This window comes from Urocitellus parryii, chromosome 5, assembly GCF_045843805.1.
Source record: "Urocitellus parryii isolate mUroPar1 chromosome 5, mUroPar1.hap1, whole genome shotgun sequence".
NCBI lineage: Eukaryota > Metazoa > Chordata > Mammalia > Rodentia > Sciuridae > Urocitellus > Urocitellus parryii.
In genome coordinates, this window is record NC_135535.1 from 119,856,266 (window position 1) to 119,883,353 (window position 27,088).

The window sequence follows — 27,088 nt, forward strand, 5'->3', positions numbered from 1 at the left end:
TTTTTTCTTTCTTTTTTTTTTTTTTGAGACAGGATTTCACTACATTGTTTTAAGGCTGACCTTGAACTCCTAGATTCAAGTGATCCTCCTGCCTCAGCCCCCAGAACAGCTGGAACTACAGGTGCTCATCACTGCACCCAATCTTCACTCTCTCAAACCACAAACTTGTAGTATCATTCATAAGAAATTATAAATTATCTGAGCATAGTGGTGCACAACTATAATCCCAGCCACTTGGGACCTGAGCAGAAGGACTCTTAAATTCAAGGTCAGTCTGGGCAACTCAATGAGACCCTATCTCTCAAAAATTTTGGGTGTGGTGGCACATGCCTGTAATCCCAGAAACTTGGGATGATGAGACAGGAGGATCCCAAGCTTGAGGTCAGCCTGGGCAACTTAGTGAGACCCTGTCTCAAAATAAAAAGGGCTGGGGATTAACTCAGAGGTAGAATGCCTGCCTAGCATGTGCAGGTCCCTAAGGTTTGATCCCTAGCATGATACACGCAAAAATTACAGTTAAATCCACATAAATCTTTTAATAAATAAAGAATATTCATTGCTTAGATTTTAAATCACATTTACAGATGAAGAAAAATTCTAGGCCCAAAGAATACATGCCTCATACCTAAAGAGCAAGGATCACCATGCATATCACTGTGTAGATTAGGTAATTAGAACAGTGAAAAGAACAGGAGACTTTGTGTAGTCCATGCAGTACCATCTGACCCCTCCTCTTCATGCTACAGAACCAAATAAAAGCTGTGGTACCTGAGACAAATTACTGTGGGTCCTGTTCACACTTAGGAAACCTCCAGTTGTTAACATTAGGCCAAGGATATTAGCTACAGAAGGATATCCACTGATAAATATAATAGCATAACAACAAAGAAGAAGCTACATAGTAAGCTACATAGACGATCTTGCTTCTCAGAGGTAAAGCAGTAGATTAATTTCACCTCCCAAGGGCTTAGTCCAAAAACTTCCTATTGGCATTTGCACCAAACAAGGCTCCTCGTACTTCAGGCATCATCTGTGAAGAAAAAAATTTAAGTGTCATCAATTGGGAGACTTGTCAAATCCTCCCATCTTAACCACATCAAGAAAGTTATTAACCTCTAAATGGTTGAGGAGGCAATCACAAAGCTAAATGCACCACATCTGCCTTCACTTATATGATGCACTTTAACTGAACTAATCACAAATATGGGGTGCAGACTGACTGCTTACAGAAAAAAAAAAAAGTAAAAATATGAAAAATCTGAAGTCATTTCTAAGACCTGTTATATTGTAATCTAAGAAGATAGACCCATTAACATTATTACCTCATAATTCTGGATCATCTACATTTCTTTCTTACAACAAACATTTATTAAGTGCATACTATGTGACAGAAGGAACCACACATAATATTTAAGATGCAGGTCTGTGCTGAAGCATTCCTTACATCAACTAACAATCCTTAGGATTTAACCTCAAACTTCTAAAGCTGTGCTATCTAATATGGTAGCATATTTGAAAAGTGTACTGGTGAGACTAAGGAATTCCAGGGACAGAACTCAGGGCCTGGTGCATGCTAGGCAAGCACTCTACCACTAAGCTGCACCCTCAGGCCCTAAGGTTGTAATCTTAATTTAAACATTCATGGCTACCATACTAGGCTACACACCTCTAATGTTTAAATTACCAGAAGATGACACACAAGGACAAAGTGCTTTGGCTATGAAACAAGGAAGCAACCAAGATGGCAGTCCAGAGGAGATTAGCCCAGCATTGTACAGCAAGTGGGATTTTCTTGGTTTGTTTCCTAGAGTTCATTTGTGCAAACATGGAAAGATCTGAGTAGTCAGCAGACATATAATTCCTTTAAACAAGTATTTACTTGTTTCGTGGATAAAGAACTTGGCATAAATGGGCTAAAGAGCTGAACAGACACTTCTCAGAAGAAGATATACAACTGATCAACAAATATATGAAAAAATGTTCAACATCTCTAGTAATTATAGAAATGCAGACCAAAACTAAGATTTCATCTCATGCCAGTGAGAATGGCAGCTATTATGAAGACAAACAAGAATAAATGTTGGCGAGGATGTGGGGGGAAAGGTACACTCATACATTGCTAATGGGACTGCAAATTGGCGCAGCCAATCTGGAAAGCAGTATGGAGATTCCTTAGAAAACCTGGAATGGAATCACCATTCGACCTAGCTATCCCACTCCTTGGTCTATACCTAAAGGACTTAAAAACAGCATACTACAGTGACATAGCCACATCAATGTTTATAGCAGCACAATAACAATAGCCAAACTGCAAACAACCTTGATGTCCTTCCATAGATGAATGGATAAAAAAAACTGTGTTATATATACACAATGGAATATTACTCAGCAATAAAAGAGAATAAAATTATGGCATTTCCAAGTAAATGGATGGTGTTAGAGAATATCACACTGGGGCTGGGGTTGTGGGCAGTGGTAGCACGCTTGCCTAGCATGCGTGAGGCACTGGGTTTGATTCTTAGCACCACATACAAATAAATAAAATGAAGGCCTGACAACAACTAAAAAAATTAAAATAAAAAAATAAAAAGAATATCACGCTGAGCGAAGTAAGCCAATCCCAAAAAAACAAAGGCCAAATATTTTCTCTGATTAAGTGGATGATAATCCACAAGGACGGGGCAGGGGGTGGGAGGGATGGGATGAGTGGAAGAACTATGGATTGACCAAAAGGGAAGGAGGGGAGAGGAGGGTATAGGGGGATAGGAAAGATGGTGGAATGAGACGGACATCATTACCCTAGGTATTTGTATGACTGCATGAATGCTTTGACCCTACTTGTGTACAACCACAAGTGAAAAAATTGTGCTCCATTTGTGTACAATGAATTGAGCAGCATTCTGCTGTCATGTATAAATGATCAGTACAAATAAATTAACAAATAAATAAAAAGAATCCTAGATAAATAGAACCCTGGTTCTGATCCCATATGAGTCCTATTTCCTCAGTAAATGCTGCTGCATGCTGAATCCTTATTCTCTAAGAAAAAGTAAAAGTGGAAAGTGACAAATCCCAAATACCAGTGCATGGACATGTGTTCTCTGCACCACTTAAAAGAGCAGTAGAGCAGGTAACAAGAAGTTTTCCCATGCTCACCTGCTGGGCTATGAGATCCAGCCGGCTTTCCAGAGTGTTGGAAACCTTTATTTTACGATTCCCATTATAGATCTCAACTCCACCAGCTCTATAACAAACACAAGAAATAACAATTTTTACAGATTTGAAGAAGACAAAAACACATGGTTTGCTTACATCATTCTCTGAGAGGAAGGCCGCTTGAGGGCGTGGTGTGTGCAAAATGATCAACAGGCTTGATGTTAATTCAAAACACTTCTGAGGGGCTGGGATTGCCTGGCACAGGCGAGGCACTGGTTTCAATCCTCAGCACCAAATAAAAATCAATAAAGGTATTGCATCCATCTATAACTAAAATAAAAATATTTTTAAAAAATGCTTGAGGAGTTCAGGTCTTTGTGGTGTTAATACAAGTGACTGCTCTGTGCCTGATTCTTAATCAGCATCCAATTCTAACAGCTATCCCTTCCTAAAAAATGAAAAGGGGAAGATATTATCTCAATAGAGTCAATAGGGTCTATTGCTGAGACCAAGTCCTCATTAAAAAAAAAAAAATTGGGGGGACATGGAGAGTATACTGCGGATTGAACTCAGGAGCGTTCTACCTGTGAATGAAATACCCAGCCCTTTTTATTTAATTTTTGAGACAAGGTTCAGCCTGGCCTTAAACCTGCTACCCTCCTGCGTCAACCTCCCAAGTGTCTGGGATTACGGGTGTGCACCACTAGGCCAACTGCATCTGAATTTTTAAAGTCCAGAGGCTGCTAATTACCAGGCAACATTGGTAAGGCAATACTCTTAACTATGTGTTTCTCTGAAAGACACTCTGACTACATTCTGCCAAACCTCGGCCCAAAGCCACACTTCACTTACTATTCCTTTCTTCAGTTTTAGCACTTAAAGCTATAAAGTGAACAGGCCAAGTGCCCTCTGAGAATGAAATTTATTTACTATATCACTTTATTGCATCAATTTTTTCTTGAAATTAGCAGGCTATCAGACAAAATTAGGAAAGGTTTTACAAACCTTCTTTTGAAAATTTTGATGGATAAGGGGGCCTTAATTATTTTTCTTGCACCTCCTTCCTGCATTTCCATTTGTTTCATCTATTTTTGGTTTCTCTAAACAGCCTGTATTCTTCATGAGGATAGGATGGTTCCTTGCTAAAATCCTGACCCATTGTCTACAATACAATTCTTTGTCCCATTGGAGGAGTGAGGGAGAGGACTGAGAATATGCCAGGTACCTCCTAAAGGTCAGCATGGGCTTCTCCTGTGTCACTGAATCTTCCTGTGGACCTTAAAAAAAACTTTGGTATACTCTTTATTTCATAAACCAGGAGACAGGCTTACTTTCAAAGACTGAGTTAGATAATGGAGTAACTGTCCTGACAATATTCAAAATACCACTCCACACTAGAATATATCTACAGTCCTGTATCTGCAATACTAAAATCCAAAAGCTCTGAAAACAAAAACTATCCAGTCATGTGACTCTAGAACTGGAAATATCTTTTAGTCAATTTATCACCAACAACTGCAAAATGTTCGTTTTTCACAGTGTGGAGGTTCCTATTCCACTTGGAAACACTAGTGCACCTGATCATGGGGCGATGCCTCAGACACTGGTGGGGGATATTACAGAACAGTATTTTTCTAAACTCTAAAATTCAAAACACATCTGTCTCCAAAGGAACAATGATCTTTTATTTTTGCTGTTTTTGTTTTGCATGCTAGGGATGGAACAGGTGTCTTTAATAAGTAAAACCTGGGGGCTGGGGATGTGGCTCAAGCGGTAGCGCGCCATGCCTGGCATGCGTGCGGCCCGGGTTCGATCCTCAGCACCACATACCAACAAAGAGGTTGTGTCCGCCGAGAACTAAAAAAAAATAAATATTAAAAAAAATTCTCTCTCTCTCTCTCTCTCCTCTCTCACTCTCTCTTAAAAAAAAAAAAAAAATAAGTAAAACCTGTTATTTACCAGCCCCTGAACTAGTGTTACCCTGCCCTGCATGTTCAGTTTCCACAGCACTGTGCTCATTTATCCAGGCACAGTATCTCATTTAACAATGATGTCAATTAAAAAAAACCTGGCTGGGGATACAGCTAAGTTGGTAGAATGCTTGCCTTGCATGCACAAAGCCCTGGGTTTAATCCCCAGCAAAAAAAAAAAAGTCCTGGCCAGGTGCAGTAGCGTACCCCTATAATTGTAGCAACTCAGGAGGTTGAGACAGGAGGATCTCGAGTTCAAAGGCAGCCTTAGCAATGGGGAGATGCTAAGCAACTCAGTGAGATCCTGTCTCTAAATAAAATACAAAATAGGGCAGGGGCTCTGGCTCAGTGATCAAGTGCCCCTGGTACCAAAAAAAAAAAAAAACAAAAAACCCTCAACCCAACCCTCTACCCTTCCTCAGAGTTTCTATACCTACCTCAACTACATGAAGTTTTCTAGGGACACTTGCCTGGGTTTGTCATTCCCTCATAGTCTGCAGAAGTACTGATGTCACTTGAACCTAATTATTAGCACATGCAATAATCATATTTTTTTATATTCTTTTATTTTTGGCAGTGCTGAGTATTGAACCTAGGGCCTCATGCATTCTTAAACAAGTGCTTTACCACTGAAATACATCTTCAGCCTGATTCTTGTTTTGGTAACAATTTAGTATTAGGAACTCTCTTCCTCAGCATCCAATTCATAGATATAGACCCAGCTATAAGTTTGGGTTACAGTAATAGTATCACTTTTCCTTAGGATGAATGAAGTAACCACAGACTTTTAGAGTATACTAGCTGGTTAACAAAGAAGAGCAGAGCATTTCCAGAGAAAACAGCAGCATTTATAACACCACCTCTGCGAGTGTGCTACAGAAAACACACTTTTAATTTTGGTCCTGGGGATCAAACCCAAGGCCTTGCACATGCTAAGCATGCAATCTCTTACTATCCCTCCAACCAAGCATGTTTAAATGCTTTTTAAAAGCACTTTAAATACTTAAAGAAAGCACTTAAACATGCTTTTAAAAAGACCCAGTGCAAAGAACATTCTTGCAGTGAGATTCTAGATGTTAACAGCAGGAATACTCCTTACATTTCCTCAGGCAGGTAAGCCTCCTGATCAATTTGGACATCAACATCCTTCTTGGTGGCAATTTTGTACATAGGAATAGCTTTCTGCACTGCAGCCTGAAGAGAAAACAACAACAACCAAAAAAAGGTTTTAAGAAAACTGTTGAACAGGTACACCACCACCTGCAAATCAACAACTTATACAAATAAGGACATTCCTACTTACTCCAAGTGAAAAATACATGCTCTGCAAATGGAATGTAAAATAGTGCCACCTATAAGGAAGAATGAGATTAACTGAGAGCCTGCATGCAGGAGGGAAGAGATATGAGTAACTTTTGTGAATAACTGATGGACACAGGTGTGAAGTGTGGGAAGATAAGAGGAAGATGTTATCACTCCAGCCAAGAGCATCAGGAAGAGGAGTGGGATTTGGCTGTTAAGAGTTTCAAATGGCAGCTGCAAAAGATCAGACAACAGTCTACACAAGAAAGAGTGGTATCATTCCACACCCATTAGGATGGCTATTATAGAAAAAATAAAAATAAAAATAAAAAAACCAGCCATGTGCAGTGGTGGTGTGCACCTGAGGTCCCAACTAATAGGGAGGATGAGACAGGAAGATCATTTGAGCCCAGAAATTCAGGGCCAGTCTAGGCAAAGAAGAGTTTCAAAACAAACAAACAAAAAACACCCCAAAGCAGAAAGTGTGTTAGTGAGGGTGTGGAAAAAATTAGAGCCTTTGTGCACTATGTGGGAGAGAATATAAAATGTAGCAGCTGCTTAAAACTCTGCAGTATAGGGGCTGGGGTTGTGGCTCAGTGGTAGAACATTCACCTAGCTTGCGTGAGGCACTGGGTTTGATCCTCCGCACCACATAAAAATAAAAATAATAATAAAATAAAGATATATTTTAAAAAAAAAACTCTGCAATACTTTCTCAAAATTACCTTATTATCTATCAATTCAATTTCTGGGTAATAAAAATATATATATACACACATACATATGCATGCTTATTTTCTCGGCAACAATAATCACAAAAGGTAAAACAACCCATGTGTCTATCAATGGAGGATGGATAAGCAAAATATAGCATATACATTTTTTAAATATTTTTAGTTGTAGATGGACACAATTCCTTTTTTGTTATTCAGTTTTATGTGGTGCTTGGGACTGAACCCAGGGCCTCACACATGTGCTCTATCACCCTAGCCCCCAGGCATATACATTTGATGGAATATTATATAGTTTTAGAGAAGGGATCCAGCAAATTGGGAGGCTGAGGATTGCAAGTTCAAAGCCAGCCTCAGCAAATTAGTAAGGTCCTAACCAATAGTGAGACCCTGTCTCAAAAAATCAAAAGGACTGGAGATGCAGTTCAGTAGTTAAGCACTCCTGAGTTCACTCTCCAGTACCAAGGAGAGAGAGAGAGAGAGAGAGAGAGAATGGAATTCTGACACATGCTACAATACAAGTGACACTTGACAACATTATGCTAAATGAAATGAACCAGTTACAAAATGACAAATAGTGAATGGTACCACACACATGAAGTACATAGAATTCAGGAATGAATAGGGCAAATGCGGAGCTATTGTTTATTGGGTACAGAGCTGCACAGAGGAAGATGAGAAAATTCTGGAGATGCACAGTGCTGATGGTTGCATGATAATGTGAATGGACTAAATGCCACAGTTCACTGGGAAAGAAGATGAAAATGGATTTTTACTGCTATATTACAATTTGATAGTCAAACAATTACTGGAAAGGCAAAACCTGAACCCGATTGTGTTAGATATGTAAATATTTTCATGAAGAAATTAAAGAATTTCAATTTTTTTCTGATGTTATTAGTTGAACAAACTGATGTAGATATTCAACAATTCCCTGCTCTTTGTAGCTAATATAGCATCAGTCTGGAGAGCTAATAATTGACAGTGTAAGTTTTAAGAAAACGCTTGGTTGATACCCAGTGTCATCTACTTAAGATTAGCTGGCAACTTTAGACCGACCTCCTTAGAATGACAGACCCTTAGTAAACTCTCCACTCTAATGTCTAGTCCTCTGGTTTAGAGGTTCATAATGACATGTCAGCACAAACATGGATACATGACAAACTAGAACTATATAACTCATTACAGTAGCAAAGATGTACCTAAGGAGAATGAATACCTATGTTCCCTCAATGGCATACTTTCTTTCCTAGGAGACAAGTTACTTAGGGAGACAAATTATACTATGAATGCATGGATATTATTATAAATGTATTGGTGTGTTCTAAGAAATGCAGTTGCCAAGGGACTCAGCAAGTCCTTGCCCTAAAGCAAGCTACATGAAGAATGGTAATCAGATGAGCAACTTGGTGATACTATCTGAGGTGAACAACCTCTCTTCCTTCTCTGAGTATGTGAATACAATTAATTAGGTTATAGCCAGGCCTTGTGTAGGGCAGTAGGCTGCCTCCTAAAGAAGGCACTGCCTATCTTTGCTCCAGTCCAGGAGGCACAGCTTTTATTATTTGATTTTTAGGATCACAGTACTTTTAAGTTCCCAGAAAAGTAAGAAGATAAGGACTTTTATATGTTTATATGTTCAAAAAGTGGCATTCATTGTTGAATGTGCTAAAAATGAAGGCTTTTGCAATTAAATTGAGATGTGCCCACCTCCAAGGAAAAAAAAAAAAAGGAAGAAGGTACTAGCTTGGATGGCAACTCAACCTTTCTTTTTTTTTTTTTTTTTTTGAGAATGTTTAATATTTATTTTTTAGTTCTCGGCGGACACAACATCTTTGTTGGTATGCGGTGCTGAGGATCGAACCCGGGCCGCACGCATGGCAGGCGAGCGCGCTACCGCTTGAGCCACATCCCCAGCCCTCAACCTTTCTTAAGAAACTAGATGCTTGGGCTGGGGATGTGGCTGGGCTGGGGATGTGGCTCAAGCCGTAGCGCGCTCGCCTGGCATGCGTGCGGCCCAGTTTCGATCCTCAGCACCACATACCAACAAGAATGTTGTGTCCGCCGAGAACTAGAAAATAAATATTGAAAATTCTCTCTCTCTCTCCCCCCTCTCTAAAAAAAAAAAAAAAAAAAAAAAAAAATCTCTCTCTCTCCTCTCTCACTCTCTCTTTAAAAAAAAAAAAAAAAAGAAAGAAAGAAAAGAAACTAGATGCTGAACTAAAATTTACAATGTGGTAAAATTCCTCTAATCCCCCAAATTCAGCTGTTATTAGACCATGCATTTCATCACAGAATTTTGATCTTTTTAAAAATTTTTCACTTCTTCAGCTAAGTTCTTTACCTTTACTAGAGGAAAATCTTGTTTTCTGCAACGAACAATCATTCGGGGCTCCAACAACTGGTACAAACCCTGTAAGAAACAATCAGATGCCATTGGAGGAAAACACAAACTAAAAGCAATAGCAAAACAATGTTTCTAAAATTCTTTCATCAAGTAAGGAACAATGTCTCCTGAGAAGACAGCACAGATAGTATGAGAGAACATGGAGGGAAAATTCCAATTATTGCAAACCAGATAAACTGATAATCTGGTACTTAAATTCAAATTCATATGCTAGTCTTTTTTTTTTTTAATGTTTTATTTATTTTTATGTGGTGCTGAGGATTGAACCCAGGGCCTCGCATGTGCTAGGCGAGAGCTCTACTGCCGAGCCACAACTTCAGCCCCCAAATGCTAGTCTTATCAGTTGGATAGGGGACAATATTTTGTGATTAACATAAGTAAAATAAGGAATCACCACTTAAGACTAAGCAATTACACCTGAAGCAAATACTTTAGTGGTAAAAATCAAACAAAGCAAGTTTAAAGCTGAAAGCAGATTTGACCCTTTGAGTAAAATATGGTTTTGAATAAGACCATATAAAAGAATAGTAAGATGGGCTGGGGTTGTGGCTCAGTGGTAGAGTGCTCATCTACCACATGTGAGGTACTTGGTTCAATACTCAGCAATACAAATGAATAAAATAAAGGTATTGTATCCACTGACAAATGAAAAAAAAAAAAACAGTGAGAGTGCTACTTTAAACACACATTTTAGACAGGGAAAAAGTAAAAGAGAAAAATGCTAAGATAGAAAAAAACAAAGCTGATCTTTAAAGAGGTCCTATAAGTTTTCTCAGAACTGTGGCTGTAAATGGTAGATATGGCCTGTAAGTATACCTGGAGGACCAGTCCATCCAGTAGCACTTGGTACCTGGTTGTATCTTTTACCACTTTGCTGAGTCTCTGTTTTGCTTCGTTCAGTAAGTCCTACAAAGAATGGCAAAGAAAAAAAGTTATCTACACATCAAGGCTGGTAAATGCCCATCAGGTCACATTTTATTGCTGGGTTTTCATTTAACACACACTCCAAGATAGATTTTTGTCTGGTATATTTGACTATAGCAAGAGGTCTTTATAGCTTATTTAACTTAATGTAATCTATGGAAAGTTATGGCTTTTCTTGGTATTTTAAGGAGGAGAGATATGCACCCCTAGTGGCAAATCAAGTTTTGGGGAGATGGTGGAGAGTAGGAAAGTTGGCGCCAGCCCAAAACCACATCCCTTTTAAGAATTACCGACTAACATACTCCCACAGTGAGCTCTTGCTCCACACATGAGTGCCCAGCTAGCTGAAAGTGTATTTTAATTTTTACCCAGGTCTATCACAAGAAATGGTAGGGAGAAAGGGAACTGACATTTCCTAAACAAGTACTAAATGCCAAGTGTTTTGCTAGAGGATTTAAATGTGCCCATTCTCATTAGATCCTCTTTACCAAATATCTGTTTTGTTGTTGTTTTTACATATATATATATATATATATATATATATATATATATAAACTTGTTCTAATTAGTTACACATGACAAAATGCATTTTGACACATCCTACATAAATGCAGCATAACTTCTCATTTGTCTGCTTGTACATGAGGTAGAGTTATACAGGTCATGTAATCATATATACATTTAGGGTAACAATGTCTGATTTATTCTACTATCATTCCTACCCCCATACTTCCTCCCCTCTTTTCACTCCCTTCTGTCTAGTCCAAATTACCTGTATTCTCCCCACCCGCCTTATTGTGAATTAGCAACCGAATATCAGAGAAAACATTTGGCCTTTGGTTCTTTGGGATTGGCTTATTTTGCTTAGTATAATATTCTCCAGTTCTATCTATTTACTGGCAAATGCCAAAATTTCATTCTTCTTTAAGGTTGAGTAATAATCCAATGTGTATGTACACTACAGTTTCTTTATTCATTCATCTTTTGAAGGGCACCTATGTTGGTTCCAGTTTAGCTATTGTGAATTGAGTTGCTATAAACATTGATGTGGCTGTGTCGCAGTAGTAGTTGATTCACTACTACTACTGTAGTATGCTGATTTACGTCCTTTGGGCATAAACCCATGACTGGGTCAAATGGTGATTACATTCCAAATTTTCTTAGGAATCTCCATTCTGCTTTCCATAGTGGTTGCACCTATTTGCAGTCTCACCAACAACGTATGAATGTACATTTCCCCCCATATCCTTGCCAACATTTATTGTTGCTTATATTCTTGACAGCTGCCATTCTGATTGGAATGGGATGGAATTTCAGTGTAGTTTTTTTTTTTTTTTTTTTTTTTTAAGAGAGAGTGAGAGAGAATTTTTTAATATTTATTTTCCATTTCTGGCGGACACAACATCGTTGTTTGTATGTGGTGCTGAGGATCGAACCCGGGCCGCACGCATGCCAGGCGAGCGCGCTACCGCTTGAGCCACATCCCCAGCCCCATACAGTGTAGTTTTAACATGCATTTCTCTAAATGCTAGAGATGTTGAATTTTTTATATATATTTATTGATCAACTGTATTTCTTCTATGAAGTATCTGCTCATTCCTTTGCCCATTTATTGATTACTCTTTACCAAATATCTTAACATACAGAAGTGGAAATTTGGGGTCAGAAACAATAATTTAGGCAAACAAATATGGCAGAGCTAAATTTTTTTTTTTATTATTAGTTGTTCAAAACATTACAAAGCTCTTGACATATCATATTTCATACATTTGATTCAAGCAGAGCTAAAATTTAAACTCAAGTTTCAATAACTTATCAGCCCCAAGCTCTTCTACAACTACTTTCCCTAAGGATGTACTATTAATTTAAGAGCAGCTTGTAAATTAGGTCAATTAATTCAAGTTGCAAAAGGAATTAATCCATTGAAAGGGAATCAACTACTGACTACTGTGATACTGGGAATCCAACCCAGGGTCTTCACAAGTCCTCTACCAGAGGTACATCTCCGTAGGTCTCAGTGAATCTGTGATTGCTCTGTCCTGACCTAACAAGAAGCTGAGATTATGCGAGTGTGCTACCACACCAAGCAACTGAAACTCAACATTTAGTGAAAAGATAGGTCGCAATTGTCCTGAACTAGTAACATATTATAGTGAACATCTCCCACAAAGCACTCTAATCCTTTGATGTCCTAAAGGGATAAACTATTCCCATGTGGTAGGATGAATTAACAACGAGATTTTCTATTTTCCCACATTCCTAAAGCTTAAAAGCAGATAAACTACTCAAATTGGGCCACTTTCTTTTTTTAAAGGAGGCAGATTTTATTTTTTTATTTTTATTTTTATTTTTTTTATATTTATTTTTTAGTTATCGGCGGACACAACATCTTTGCTTGTATGTGGTGCTGAGGATCGAACCCGGGCCGCACGCATGCCAGGCGAGCGCGCTACCGCTTGAGCCACATCCCCAGCCCCGGGGCCACTTTCTTAATGAGAGTTAAATCAATATGTCATCAGTCCTTTACACTTAACAGCTGACACATTTCCATCTGATGGTTTCCCATCCCTCAAAATATATCCAAAAATGAGCTGGTTATTTCTCTTAACAAAACATCTTGTCATCCTGACTTTTCATTTTTGGTAATGGAAACATCATTCTCTTGATTATTCAGGAGTGAAATTCAGAACTTAGTGCTGGACTTGGAAGTGGCTGATGTCTGGCAAGTCTTCCTGTAATATGTGCCTCACCTCACTGCCACCATGCTCTTTTTGTTTTTATTGTTTTGGTATTGGGAATGGAACCCAGGAGCATTTTACCATTGTGTTTCTTTAACTGTGTAAGACAACAGTGTGTCTTCCATTTATTTAGGTTTTATAGTTTTACTTCATATAGGTCTTACAATCCCAGGGAATCAGGATGCAAAGGCAGGAGGATCAAAAGTTCAAGATCATGTCTCAAAAATTTAAAAAAAAAAAAAAAAAAATGGTATAGGATATTGGAGATGTGGCTCAGGGGTTAAGCATCCCTGAGTTCAATCCCTGAAACCAAAACCAAAACCAAAACCAAAACCAAACCAAACCAAACAAAAACAAAAACACACACAAAAAAAACTTCTAGACCCCTTTCAATTAAGTAATGTTTCTACAGGTTTCTGCCCTCTTCCTTGAATAACTATAAAACTTTCCAAATGGTATTCTTGTTTCTAACCTCTTCCCTAGCCTATACAATAGTATTATGATCCTATTTATGATATTGTCCACAAAATAAAACAAAAACTCCAATGGCTTTTTACTGAAAACAGGGACCCACTCTTGGCCTTGTATTCATGATCCTATCTATACTCAATCCATCTTCCCTTTTGAGCCTTACATATTATGTACAGACCACTCTGTTGTTGCCCTATGATCCAGTAGAGCCGTTCTTAGATTAGAAGGTCATTGAAGTCAGGGCTTGTCTCTTATTCTTGTTTGTATTTATCATTAATACCTCATATAATGATTTGCTGAACAATTGTATTCTCTCTAAAAATCACTCAGCAACTCATACTTTTATGGTTCTGGGATTGAACCCAGGGCACAAGCTAGGCATGCTCTGCCACTGAATTACATCCCCAGCCCTTTCCTCATTTGATTTTGAGACAAGGTCTTGATAATTTGCCTATGCTGGCCTTGAACATATGATCCTCCTGCCTCAGCACCCCTAGTAGCTGTAGTTACAAGTTTGTACTACCACACCTTGGCTAACATTTATAATTTTATACATAATGGGACTAATTACTCACAGTGATAAGGTCATCTCTTGCTCGGAGAACTTTGAGCCTTGCTTGATTCATCAAATTGGACATTTGACTGCAAAAGTTATGGGAAAACAGCATAAGAGCAGCATAAAAAAACAAACTGTGAAAAAACATACAGTTTTCTATTGTCATGTAAAATGAAGATTTGATAAACCAGAATTTTTCTTCCTAATGATCAAATAAAATCTTGAGATATATTTATCAGTTTCCACCAACTTACTTTCAAGATTAGGAAATATTTAATGAATGTCTGCCAAGTGGCAAACACATTCACATCAGTTATTGCAATTTAATTTTTCAATAATCCTTAAGGTTACCATCTTCACAAATGAGAAAAAAGAAGTTAAACAATTTGCCCAAGGTCAGGTAAGTAGTAGGAGGTAAAGTTAAGAACTGTACTGCAAAGCACCTGCTCTGTCCTCATCTTACTTTTTTTTGGGGGGGGAGGGTGCGGGGTGGGGTTACTTTGGGTTGAGCCCAGGGCCTCTTGCATGCTAAGCAAACACTTCACCAATGAACAATAACCTCAGCCCCATGTTTCACTGACTTCTGAGAGCTTCTTTAGCTTAATACTAGGACCAGGATTTACTGACATTTTCTTCTGCTGCTCAATCTGTTTTTCTTTCTTCTCATAGTATTCCATAATCTTCAGTCTTTGGGTTTGCACAAGACGGCCTTTCTCAATGTTGAACTCTTCTTCTGCCTACAGTAAAATTAATTACCATTAATTCATTGACATTAGATTTTGGCAAACAGTTGTACTCTAAGCAGCTGGTAACTAGAGACACTTGCTTATGATCACTTATTCTATATCTAAAACCTAAGATTTATTGTGATGCTCACCTGCAAAGATTACTTCTAATTTATTCAAAAGGAAAGACCAATGATTTTATTATAAATGATAAATAAGAAAATTAAAAATGTGATCAAGGAAAGCTGTACCCAGTCACAAAGTTACAGAATATATAATCAGACACAAGCTTTTGTTCACACAAAATAATAATAATAATAATAATAATAATAATAATAATGTATTCTTCATTTAGTCCACTTTCTTACTAGGGCTAATTAAAAAAAAAAACAGAATTTGGGTTATTGCCTATAAAATTTGATCAAGTAACAGCCTCAGTGTCCTATGTTGTAAAATGAAATAACAAAAAGTATTCTTTTCACATGAGTTGAATATGTAAATTTAACAGCTCTAAAAAAGGAATTTTACAAACAAGGGTTATTATTTTCATTAATGCAAATTACTGAGCAGTTATTTCTTTAAAATGTTATCCTGTCTGTGGGTATAGTTCAGTGACAGAACATCTATCTAGCTTGTGCAAGGGCCTGGGTTTGATCCCAGCACAGTCCAAAACAACCAAATAAAGTTAACTTAATGAGATGTCCACAATTTTCAAACAATAAGAAATTATGATTTTGGAAAAATTAGCAAAAGTTGCTGATTCAGATGTTCAAGGCTTGGCACAGGTACTTGAACTTGCATGTTCTAAAATTAATTTTTTTTTTTTTGCAGGGTGGGTACTGGAGATTGAACCCAAGGGTGCTTAACCATTAAGCCACCATCTTAACCTTTTTAATTTTTTTTTTAATATTTCTTAGTTTTAAAAAATAAATATTAAAAATTCTCTCTCTCTCTCTCTCCTCTCTCACTCTCTCTTTAAAAAAAATATTTCTTAGTTTTTATAGTTGGACACAATACTTTTATTTTATTTATTTATTTTTATGTGGTGCTGAGGATTGAACCCAGCACCTCGCACATGCTAGGCAAGGGCTCTATAGCTGAGCCACAACCGCAGCCCACCCTTTTTATTTTAATGTATTTATTTTTTTTAAAGTTTGAGACATAGTCTTGCTAAGTTGCTTAAGGCCTTGCTAAATTGCTGAGGATGGCCTTGAACTTGCAATTCTCCCACCTCAGGTCTTCTGAGGCACTGGGATTACAGGCATGCAGCCATGCCTGACTCTAAATGTTTTTATAACTTGTCTCTGTATCTATCATGGGAAATAAAGATGATGGTGTTATACAGGGTAAGACTACTTTTTCAATTTTTTTTTAATATTTATTTTTTAGTTGGACACAATATGTTTTATTTTTATGTGGTGCTGAGGGCCTTGAAACTACTAGACAAGCGCTCTACAGCTTAGCCACAACCCCAGCCCTACTTTTTCAATTTTAAAAAATATTTTTTTTGTGGTACTAGGGATTAAAACCCAGTGGTGTTTTACCACTGAGCTACATCTCCATATCTTTTTATTTTTTATTTTGAGACAGATCACTAAGTTGCCTAGGTTGGCCTTGAACTTTTGATTCTTTTGCTTCAGCATTCCCAAGTAGCTGAGATTATATGCATGCACCACCATGTTGGGCAGGATCAGATTACTTTCTTGGCGGGGTACTGGGAACTGATCTCAGGGGCACTCAACCATTGAGCCACATCTGCCCTATTTTGTATTTTGTTTTAAAGACAGGGTCTCACTGAGTTGCTTAGTGCCTTGCCATTGCTGAGGCTGGCTTTGAAATTGCAATCCTCCTGTCTCAGCCTCTGGAGCCACTGGGATTACAGGCATGTGACACTGCACCTAGCAAGATTATTTTAAACAAGAATACAATTCCTGAAATAATAGCTGAAATAAATTTTTTTTTTTTGGTACTAGGGATCGAACGTAGGGGTACATAACTACTGAGCCACATCTCTAGCCCTTTTTATATTTTATTTAGAGACAGGGTCTTGCCGAGTTGCTTAGGGCCTCACTAAATTGCTGAGACTGGCATTGAACTCACAATCTTCCTACCTCAACATCCTGAGCTGCTGGAATTACAGGCATATAAAACTTTTATACTTGGCCCACAGAAAATGAGAGGAACTAGTCATACAAGAAACTGTAGTCTTTCACCAGATGTGGTGGCACACGACTGTAATACCAGCAATTTGGAAGGCTGAGGCCGGAGGATTGCACATTTGAGGTCAGCCTCAGCAACTTAGTGAGACTTAAGCAACTCAGTGGGACCCTGTCTCAAAATAAAAAATAAAATGCTCTAAGGGATATAGCTGAGTGGGTTAAATCCCCAGAACCAAAAAAGAAACTGTGGTGGTTTTATGACCACTAAAATAATATTAAATAGACGACTATCAATTATTATATATTAATGGGAGTTAAAATAATCTTTTTCCCCAAGTGATAATTCAAAGTTTCAGAGAGCTTCAGTTTTTGAGCAGGCATATACAATGCCTGAAAGTTAGCTAACAAATATAACTATAGTAGATTTAAAAGATAAAAATAAAATATTAGAAAATATTGGGCTGGGGATGTGGCTCAAGCGGTAGCGTGCTCGCCTGGCATGCGTGCGGCTCAGGTTCGACCTCAGCACCACATACAAATAAAGATATTGTGTCCACCGAAAACTGAAAAATAAATATTAAAAAAAAAATTATCTCTCTCTCTCTCATTAAAAAAAAAAAAAAAATAGGGCTGGGGATGTGGCTCAAGCGGTAGCGCGCTCGCCTGGCATGCGTGCAGCCCGGGTTCGATCCTCAGCACCACATACAAACAAAGATTAAAAAAATTAAACAACAAATATTAAAATTCTAAAAATAATTATATATATTTATATTAGAAAATATGTTTTGGGGGCTGGGGACGTAGCTCAGAGGTAGAGCACTTGCCTGATACATGGGAGGCACTAGGTTCAATCCTCAGCACCATATAAAAATAAATAAACAAAATAAAGGTATGTGTACAACTAAAAAATAAATTAAAAAAAAAGGAAGAAAATGTGTTCTGATAATATTTTAAATGCCTATTATGATTATATTTAAGGAAAATAAAAACTTTATACACTGTTAAGGAACGTAAGTTGATATAAACAATGTACAACTGGAATTTTTTTTTTTTTTTTTTTTCGAGACAGGGTTTTGGTCTTACTATACTGCCCAGGCTGTTATCAGACCCCTGGGCTCAAATGATCCTCCTGCCTCAACTTCCCAAGTATCTGCAGCTACAGACAAGTTTCACTTTGCCTGTAACCACCTCATAAGAATTTTAGATGCTGACTAAACGTCACCTTTGTTATGCACAATGGCTTTCATTTTAATGTTACTTACAAACTTTACTGCAATTATGAATTATGGATTCCATAAGAAAATTAAACCATGCATTAATTTTCTACTCCTATGATAAAATTTCAGGACACTTATTAACAATCAGAACAACTACAAAGGAAAATTTATTTATTTTTTTAACATTAAAGACATTACTCTTTTTTTAAAACTTCTTTTTTTAATTATAGATGGACACAATACCTTTATTTTATTTATTTTTATATGGTGCTGAGAATTGAACTCAGTGCCTCACAAGACATGCTACCACTGAGCCACCACCCCAGCCCATAGACATATATTCTTATTAGTCCTTTGCAGTTTGGTGCTAAATAATTTTATTATATTATTGCTTAGTAAAGCAAAACTGTATGAAACTTTGATGATTTCTTGAAACTAGAAAATGGATCTTACCTTTGCATCTATTTCTTCTGCTTTCTCATTGGCTTCTTGCTCAATAAAAGCCATCATGTGCTTTATCTATAAAAAAAAAATAATATTTTTAATTTGACAGAAAAGAAAATGTATCTTTTCTGATTCATTCAATAACCATTTATTGAATGCATATCATATGCCAGAAGCTGAGTACATGGATAAATGAGACAGTTTCTGCTCTTAGGAAGGCTTATAATCTGGAATTTATTTTAGCAAATGAACAAGATACAATATTCAACAACACAGATAAACTGGACATAATTCTACTGCAAGGAACCTGGAATATTTGGGAGGACTCCTCTACTTCATGGTCCTTCAGTTAGCACCCTCTCTTTCTTTTCCCCATCAAAAAGCCATCTAAATTCAAGAGCTGGGTGTACAGTCCCAATAGTAGAGCAACTGCCTAGACTTCGTTTGATCCCAAATACCACAGAGATTAAAAATGTTACCTGTATTTGCTGTCAAGTTTCTTACCTTCAACTCTCAACACTCTCCATCTGACTTCTGCCCCTCTGTGTCCACTGAAAGTGGTCTCATAAAATGATCAACAACCTCCTTGTCCTTAAATCTTGGCATTCTTTTCCTTGATTTTTCAATACCATTTGATGTGATGACTAACTCTCCTTCTTTTTTTAAAAAAAAAATTATTTATTTATGTAATTGTTGATGGACATTTATTTTATTTATTTATATGTGGTGTTGAGAATCAAACCCAGTGCCTCAACCATGTTAGGTAAGTACTCTATCACTGAGCTACAACCCCAGCCCCCAACTTGCCTTCTTGAGCAATCTCTTCCCTTTGTTTCCATTACTTCCTCCTTTTTCTCCAAGTTTCTTTTGGGGCCACACCCTTTTTTCCCTCTGGCTCCTAGACAGCTCTTTTGGGATATCTTACTCACATAACCTAAATTCAACACATTTGCTAGTCCCTTCCATTATCTCTCAGCTGAACTATTACACCAGCTTCCAAATGTCTCCCAAATGCCCCTAGTCCTGTTACCACTCTAATATAGAATGCAAAGATTTTAGAAGGTACAGGACCTGATCTGATCACTGCTTACCTTTCAAGCCTAACATGGACAAACCCTTCACTACTCACCACTCTTCAGACTTAGTTCCTATCACACTAAGCTTATTTTCAGTTACTTGAGTTTATAGTTGTCTCTTACCTCCAAGACTCCAAAATGCTCTACTTTCTACTTGAAACAACACGCTTTCCTTCCCCTCTTTGTCTCAATACATCTCAAGTCTCAGCTAGCTTAACTGCCATCTCCTTTGGGATATCTTTCCTGAACCTCCCACTCCTGTGTACCTGGGGCACTCTGTTCTTCCTTTACCAGAGCAGCTAAACATTTAGTGCCAACTGCTTGTTTACATGTCCCCATCTTCAACTAAATTATGAGGCTAGGAACTTGTTTCATGGTTTTGGATCACTGACATCACTGGAGAATAATGTCAACTAAAATATTCTGAGTGGAGTTTGGGATAATTGATGCCTAAACTTAAAACTCATAATGTATTGACGCTAGTGGCAGATGTAAAATATTCAAGTAAAATTCCAACCCATATAGCTAATCAAAAATTCAGTGGTAGTGGAATGGCAGTTTCACTTCACAATTTCACAGTGACTGTACCTAAAAGAAGTAATACAAAAAAACCCCAAATAAATAAAGCCAGTGGCTATGGAGGCTGAAACAGGAGGATTAAGAATTCAAAGCCAGCCTTAGCAACAGTGAGGATCTAGGCAACTCAGTGGGACCCTGTCTCTAAACAAAATACAAAATAGGGCTAGGATGTGGCTCAGTGTTGAGTGCTAGAGTTCAATCCCTGGTTAAAAAAAAGGGGGGGGGGTTAAAAACTTATGAGTATAGGGATCTTATCTGTCATTTATACCCCAAAAGATGGATTAATCACCACAGTAAGTGTTCAACAATCATTTGTGGATGAATGAGAATCTACTGTGAGTTTTAAGCCCTCTGAGTGCAGCAATGTCATTTCCCGGGTACTTTTTAGGTTCAAATTCTGGAAACAATTTCCACAGCAACTTCTCCATGTAACACAAAGATATAAATCTAAGATACACATAGATATGTAAAAATGAATTTTGTTTCACAATAATTGGTTATACTTTACATTACTGAATATTTAAAAATGGTTAAGATGGTAAATTCTGTTATGTGGGGTTTTAAAATTTTTTTTATTCTTTTGGTACTGGGGATTGAACCCAGGGGTGCTTTTCCAATAAGCTACATCTCCAGTTGTTTTAAGTTTTTACTTTAATACAAGGTCTCCTTAAGTTGCTTAGGGCTTCACTAAGTTGCTGAGGCTAGCCTTGAACTTGCAAGCCCCAGACTCACAAATTGCTGGGATTATGGACACCTGTGGTTGTTTGTTGTGGTTTTTGGCATTGGGGATTGAACCCAGGAGCACTTACCCACTGAACCACATTCCTAGCCCTTTTTAGAGATAGGGTCTCACTGAGTTACTTAGGGCCTTGCTAAATTTCCGAGGCTGGCTTTGAACTCACAATCCTCTTGCCTCAGCCTTTGGAACTGCTGGGATTATAGGCATGCGCCACTGCACCTGGCTGTTATATATTTTTTTAAGCACAACTTAAAAAAAAAAAAAAAAAGTGAGTTGAGGGCTGGGGTTGTGGCTCAGTGGTAGAGCACATGCCTAGCATGTGTGAGGCACTGGGTTCGATCCTCAGCACCACATACAAATAAATGAATAGAATAAAGGTCCATCAACATCTAAATAAAAAATTTTAAAAATGAGTTGAGAATACATAAAGTCTTAAAAGAAAACATAGTATGATTTTAGAAGAGACAGCTTGAACTGGGACTCAAAGGTAGAGCACTTATCTAGCATGTATGAGGTCCTAGGTTCCATCTCCAGCAAAAAAAAAAAAAAAAAAAAGAAGGAAAAACTTTATGGTGTATAGCTAAATTGCCAAGGCTGGCCTTGAACTTGTGATCCTTCTAAGTTTCCCAAGTAGCTAGGATTATAGGTATATGTCTCCATTCCTGGAACCACTGTATTCTTTTTCTTTTTTAAAAAAAAATAACTTTATTTTATTTTTTTATGTGGTGCTAAGGGTTGAAACCAGTGCCTCACCACATGGCAGGCAAGTGCTCTACCACTGAGCCACAATCCCAGCCCACTCTATTCTTGAGGAGCCAAAACATGATAATCAGAGTCTATGAAACAGATCAGTGCCTAGGAGGAAAAAAAAGTGATAAATGAAATAAATGGGAGAAGAGAAGCCAACTACTTCCCTTTATCTGCAATCTTTAGGTGAGAATCAAAGCATTCTGACCTTGGTTGTAAAGTAAAAGAATGTATTCATAAAGCATCTGAAGAAATCCACTTGTGCAATGGGTATGCAATCTATCCCATATATCTATGTATTCGCTGTTTATAGATATAGTATGGTTCTCCCACTGTATCTCAGACTGCTACCAAAAACCTCTCTGTTGAGTCCTCCAAATTCCTTCTTTGGTATCAGAAAGCAGTAAACTGGGGCTTTTACACCCCTGTAGCTGAACACAGAGCCATTCTACTGGAAGAGCCAAAACAGTATGATAACGAGAATCAATTTCATAAATAATACAATATCACACCTTGAACTATTGGGGGTAACTAATCATGAGCAACATGCAGAGAAAAATCACTGTGCTTAAAAATTAGCCTCCACAAGGCTGGGGATGTGGTTCAAGCGGTAGCGCGCTCGCCTGGCATGCGTGCAGCCCGGGTTCGATCCTCAGCACCACATACAAACAAAGATGTTGTGTCCACCGAAAACTAAAAAATAAATAATAAAATTCTCTCTCTCTCTTTAAAAAAAAAAAAAAAAAATTAGCCTCCACAGAATTAGGATGTATGTATGGTCATGATGAAGAATGGTGTCTCCCTAAGTTCTATTTGAAGCCTCTCTGAACTTATTTTGTCTGGAATTTCTAAAGTAGTTTAATTAGAATTAGGGAATGCAACCCAGGACCTACCATGCAAGAGGTACTGGATTCCATCCCGAGTCTAGGGTGGTGGGTTAGGAATTACCTAAACACAGTAATCAAAACTAATGTTTATGAATGCTACAAGATGTGGTTGGCCTCTAAATGTGAAATCTGACTCAAGCTGAATTATCTGCTTTCATCATTCACAATGGACACTCAAGTACCAGATTTGACTAGATCAGCCTAGTCTACAGCAAAAGGCACTCATTTTAACCCAGGTCAGAGAAGCCTATTTACAGTCAACCAAGGGTTCCAAGAGAAAAAGTCAATCCCTTAAAGGACATTTAACTCCACCCCTAAAGCAGAAAGACCTGACCGCTAAAAAAATACTTTTTCCCCCCTTTCTGCTAACCCAGTTATCAAAGGATTTTATTCAATTTCCTTTGAAAATTTGTTAAAGTAGACGGGCACAGGGGCACATGCCTATAATCCCAATGGCTCAGAGGGCTGAGGCAGGAGGATCCTGAGTTCAAAGCCAGCCTCAACAAAAGTGAGGCGCTAAGAACTCAGTAAGATTTTGTCTCTAAATAAAATACAAATAGGGCCGGGGATGTGGCATAGTGGCCGAGTGCCCGAGTTCAACCCTTAATACCAAAAAAAATAAAAATAAAAAAATAAAACAAATAACCATACTCTTCAGATTAAAAAAAGGGGGGTTCTGGGGTTTGTGGCTCAGTGGTAGAGTGCTTGCATAGTACATGTGAGGCACTGGGTTCGATTCTCAGCACTGTTTAAAAATAAATTAATTGGGGTTGTGGCTCATTGAAAGAGCACTTGCCTTGTACATGTGCGGTACTGGGTTCAATCCTCAGCACCACATAAAAATAAATAAATAAAGATACTGTGTCCATCTACAACTAAAAAATACTTTTAAAAAGCAAGCAAACATACACAAACATCTTAATATGATAGAGAAGCAGTCAAGGAATTCAGGATTTATTCAGCACTACAATGTGCTTGGCACCTGGCCTATTCATGGCTGAGAATACAGTGAGTAAAACATACCACCCTGGGGTGGGGGACATAGCACTTGTCTAGCACGCACAAGACACTGGAATATTTTTTCTTTCTTTTCTTTTTTTGCAGTACTGGGGATTTGAACCCAGTTACACTCTACCACTGAGCTACACCCCCAACCCTTTTTATTTTTTAATTTTTTGAGATGGGGTCTTGTCAAGTTGTAAAAGCTAGCCTCGAAACTTGCAATCCTCCTGTCTCTGGAGTAGACAGGTGTGTGCTACCAAGCCCATTTAGGGCCCTGAATTTGATTGCCAGCACCACAAAAATAAAAACAAAACAAAACAAAACACTGGAAATTAAATGCAGTGGTGGGGGAAAAGAAAAAATTACTTTAATCTACAATCCAAGGAAATACATTGCCTTACTTTTGCACTCCACCTTTCCTGTAGAAGCCTTAGTCTTCTAAACACCACAAGGTACAATGATGGAATAATAGGAAGAAGGGAATTAGTACTGTGAATACTAACAGCATTGTACTTCTCCACTGCATCGATTTTCCTATATTCGAATTCAAAGGTGGTGATAAATGTTCGAAAAACTTCATTTTCTACTATTCTACTATTGTAGGAATTCTCCACATAAGCTATTTTTTGTCATTCCTATTTCACTTTTGTGATCAGCACAAGGAAAGAGGAAAGAGGAAAACAAGGAAGGGAAAAATGAAGAACTACCTCATTCTTCTTAGGGAATATTAGGTTAGGGATAAAATGAAAAGAATTATTTTTAAATAAGGAAATGGAAACATCAAAGGAAAAAACATTTTATTGCTCATCTAAGAAGATTCATAAGCTACTGAGTGTGCTTTAGTCAGAGAATTTTCCTAGTACTTGGGGGAAAAAAGTAGGTTCAGTTCTCCACAGATATTAAATTGCAGCCTTACAATTTCCTTCTCTGAAAAGTCTACTGGCAACACGATTATTAAACACTAGAACCCTTGTTTCAGGATATCAATTAGCAAGACCATTCCCTTGTTATAGACATGTCAACACCACTATACTCCTAGGAGAGGCTTTTGCAGTTACAACATTCCTTTCCATTTTTCTTATTTTGAGACAAGGTTGCGGGGGTCTTACTATGTTGTCTAGGCTGGCCTGGAACTCTTAGGCTCAAATTGTGCCCTGGCCTCAGCCTCCTGTGTCAGGTATCTTAGAATACTCCTAATGCCTGCAACTTAAGGGTATGGTGCATTTTTAAAAGCTAAACAAGTTTCTCAAGATTGAGTATATTCACTTTCAAAAGTGATGTAAGTTCAAGACTTGCATGACAATTTTTTCCAAAAATTCTGAATCGCCGACCTTGTATCAAACAACATTAGGTGCTGGGGCTCATAAATTTAAGAAAAAGAGCCAGGCGTGTTGGCACATGCCGGTTTCCAGCGATTGGGGAAGCTGAGTTAGGAGGGTCATAAATTCGAGGCCAGCCTCGAATTTATGCGTGGGGGGGGGGGCTGGGGTTGTGGCTCAGCGGTAAAGCGCCTTAGCGAGTGCGAGGTCCTGGGTTCAATCCTCAGCACCATATAAAAAAATAAAAAATAAAAATAAATAAATAAAGGTATTAACAGCCACAACTAAAATATTTAAAAAAAAAAAAAGGTCTGGGAATGCAGTTCAGTGGAAAAGACCCCGTGATTAAGAAAGAAAAAAAATCCAAGAAAACAAGATTTTTGCATTTGCATTAATATTCAAACTAGATTCGTTATGACAGAAGACACTCCTTCAAAATAAAAATTCAAAGTGCATAAAGGGGGCTGGGGATGTGGCTCAAGCGGTAGCGCGCTCGCCTGGCATGCGTGCGGCCCGGGTTCGATCCTCAGCACCACATACCAACAAAGATGTTGTGTCCGCCGAGAACTAAAAAATAAATATTAAAAATTCTCTCTCTCACTCTCTCTCCTCTCTCACTCTCTCTTTAAAAAAAAAAAAGTGCATAAAGGGAATGACCTCAAAACAACATTGAAAGCTGCTCTCCTACAACACTGTTTCTTTCCCATCATATATCGTGAGCCCTTCCCTCGGGGTTAAAAACTCAAGTGAAAACACTGTTTTCAATCTTTGCGCAGATCTCTGTCCAATTAAGTACACTGAGTACTTAGGGACCACTAAGATGGGTGGGCAGAGCTAGGCGTGCAAACAAGCGGGCAGTACGTAGGACCCAAGCAGAAGTCACATGAGCTATGGGGCAAATCCCCCATAGAGACCACCAGGACTTTGGGTAAGGGACCCAGCTGCAGCAATCGACGTGTCTAAGGCCCAAGCCTTCTTCGATCCGTACTCTGCCCACCTCCCCCAGGATGGGGCCTCAGATTCGCGAAACCCAACCCAGCCCCTCACCTGCTTCTGCACGTCAGCATCGCTGAGAGCCATGGTGAAAGCGATGCTAGGTCGGTGGGCAACTGTCCCGAACTTAGTTAAGAAAAAGGACGGTGGAAAAACAGGGCCAACAAAACCAGAGCAGGTTCTCTGACTTCCTTTACTTTATAACCCGACTTCCGCTTCCTGCTAGGTGCCGGTGCAGCCCAGCCTATGAGGCTTTCCAGCCAATGGAAAGAGCCTGGGTCTCATGAAGTCCTGCCGGTCCTTAAACTGACGCATGCGCAGACAGCTCCTGGAGGCATTTATGGCTGGTGACTTCGCCTCTTCTGTTTAAACCTGGGTGACTTCCATAGGAGGGAAGGACGATGAGGAATTCGTGTATTTAAAATTAATCGGAGCAAGTTTGAATTCCTTCAGCCTTACTCCCCTTTCGTTTTTAAAAATGTTTAAATATTTTACTTATGCCCAAACCATAAAGTATTATGATTTTGTTTTCGTGGCTTAAATGGAAACAACTCACCAATAATTGGGGGGGTGGGGTTGGGGTTGTGGCTCAGCGGTAGAACACTAGCCTTGCACATGCTAGGCGCTGGGTTCGGCCCTCAGCACCACATAAAAATAAATAAAATAAATGTATAGTGTCCAACTACAAAAATATATATATATTTTTAAATATGGGGCTGGGTTGGGGATGTGGCTCAAGCGGTAGCGCGCTCGCCTGGCATGCGTGTGGCCCAGGTTCGAACCTCAGCACCACATACAAACAAAGATGTGTCCGCCGAAAACTAAAACATAAATATTAAAATTCTCTCTCTCCTCTCTCTCTCTCTCTCTCTCTAAAAAAATTTAAAAAAATATATTAAAATAAATATATGGGGCTGGAGATAATAGCTCAGTTGGTAGAATGCAT

The 27,088-nt window shown here is 38.3% G+C and overlaps 1 protein-coding gene across 2 annotated transcripts; it reads right to left on the bottom strand.

Annotated features, from left to right (window-relative positions):
• Positions 1-516: 516 nt before the first annotated feature.
• On the bottom strand, positions 517-26,368 carry Atp6v1e1 (ATPase H+ transporting V1 subunit E1). Of its 2 annotated transcripts, XM_026413877.2 has the most exons (10): positions 26,197-26,368; positions 19,305-19,456; positions 18,810-18,875; positions 14,883-14,992; positions 14,275-14,341; positions 10,383-10,472; positions 9,504-9,572; positions 6,226-6,320; positions 3,157-3,244; positions 517-1,030 (listed from the first exon to the last, which is right to left on the bottom strand). In XM_026413877.2, exons 3-10 carry the CDS (start codon positions 18,864-18,866, stop codon positions 968-970), a joined length of 639 nt encoding a protein of 212 aa, XP_026269662.1. In that variant the 5' UTR covers positions 18,867-18,875; positions 19,305-19,456; positions 26,197-26,368; the 3' UTR covers positions 517-967. The 2 variants fall into 2 exon arrangements, with proteins under 2 accessions (XP_026269662.1, XP_026269661.1); XM_026413876.2 differs by lacking the exon at positions 19,305-19,456.
• Between the last annotated feature and the right edge of the window lie 720 nt (positions 26,369-27,088).

Coding starts and splice junctions, on each gene's coding strand:
- Atp6v1e1 (XM_026413876.2), bottom strand. CDS start 26,229: ATGGCTCTCAGCGATGCTGACGTGCAGAAGCAG. Junction 14,993..18,809: donor CAGAAGAAATAGATGCAAAG/GTAAGATCCATT, acceptor ATTTTACTGTAG/GCAGAAGAAGAGTTCAACAT. Junction 10,473..14,274: donor CAAGAGATGACCTTATCACT/GTGAGTAATTAG, acceptor CATTCTTTGTAG/GACTTACTGAACGAAGCAAA.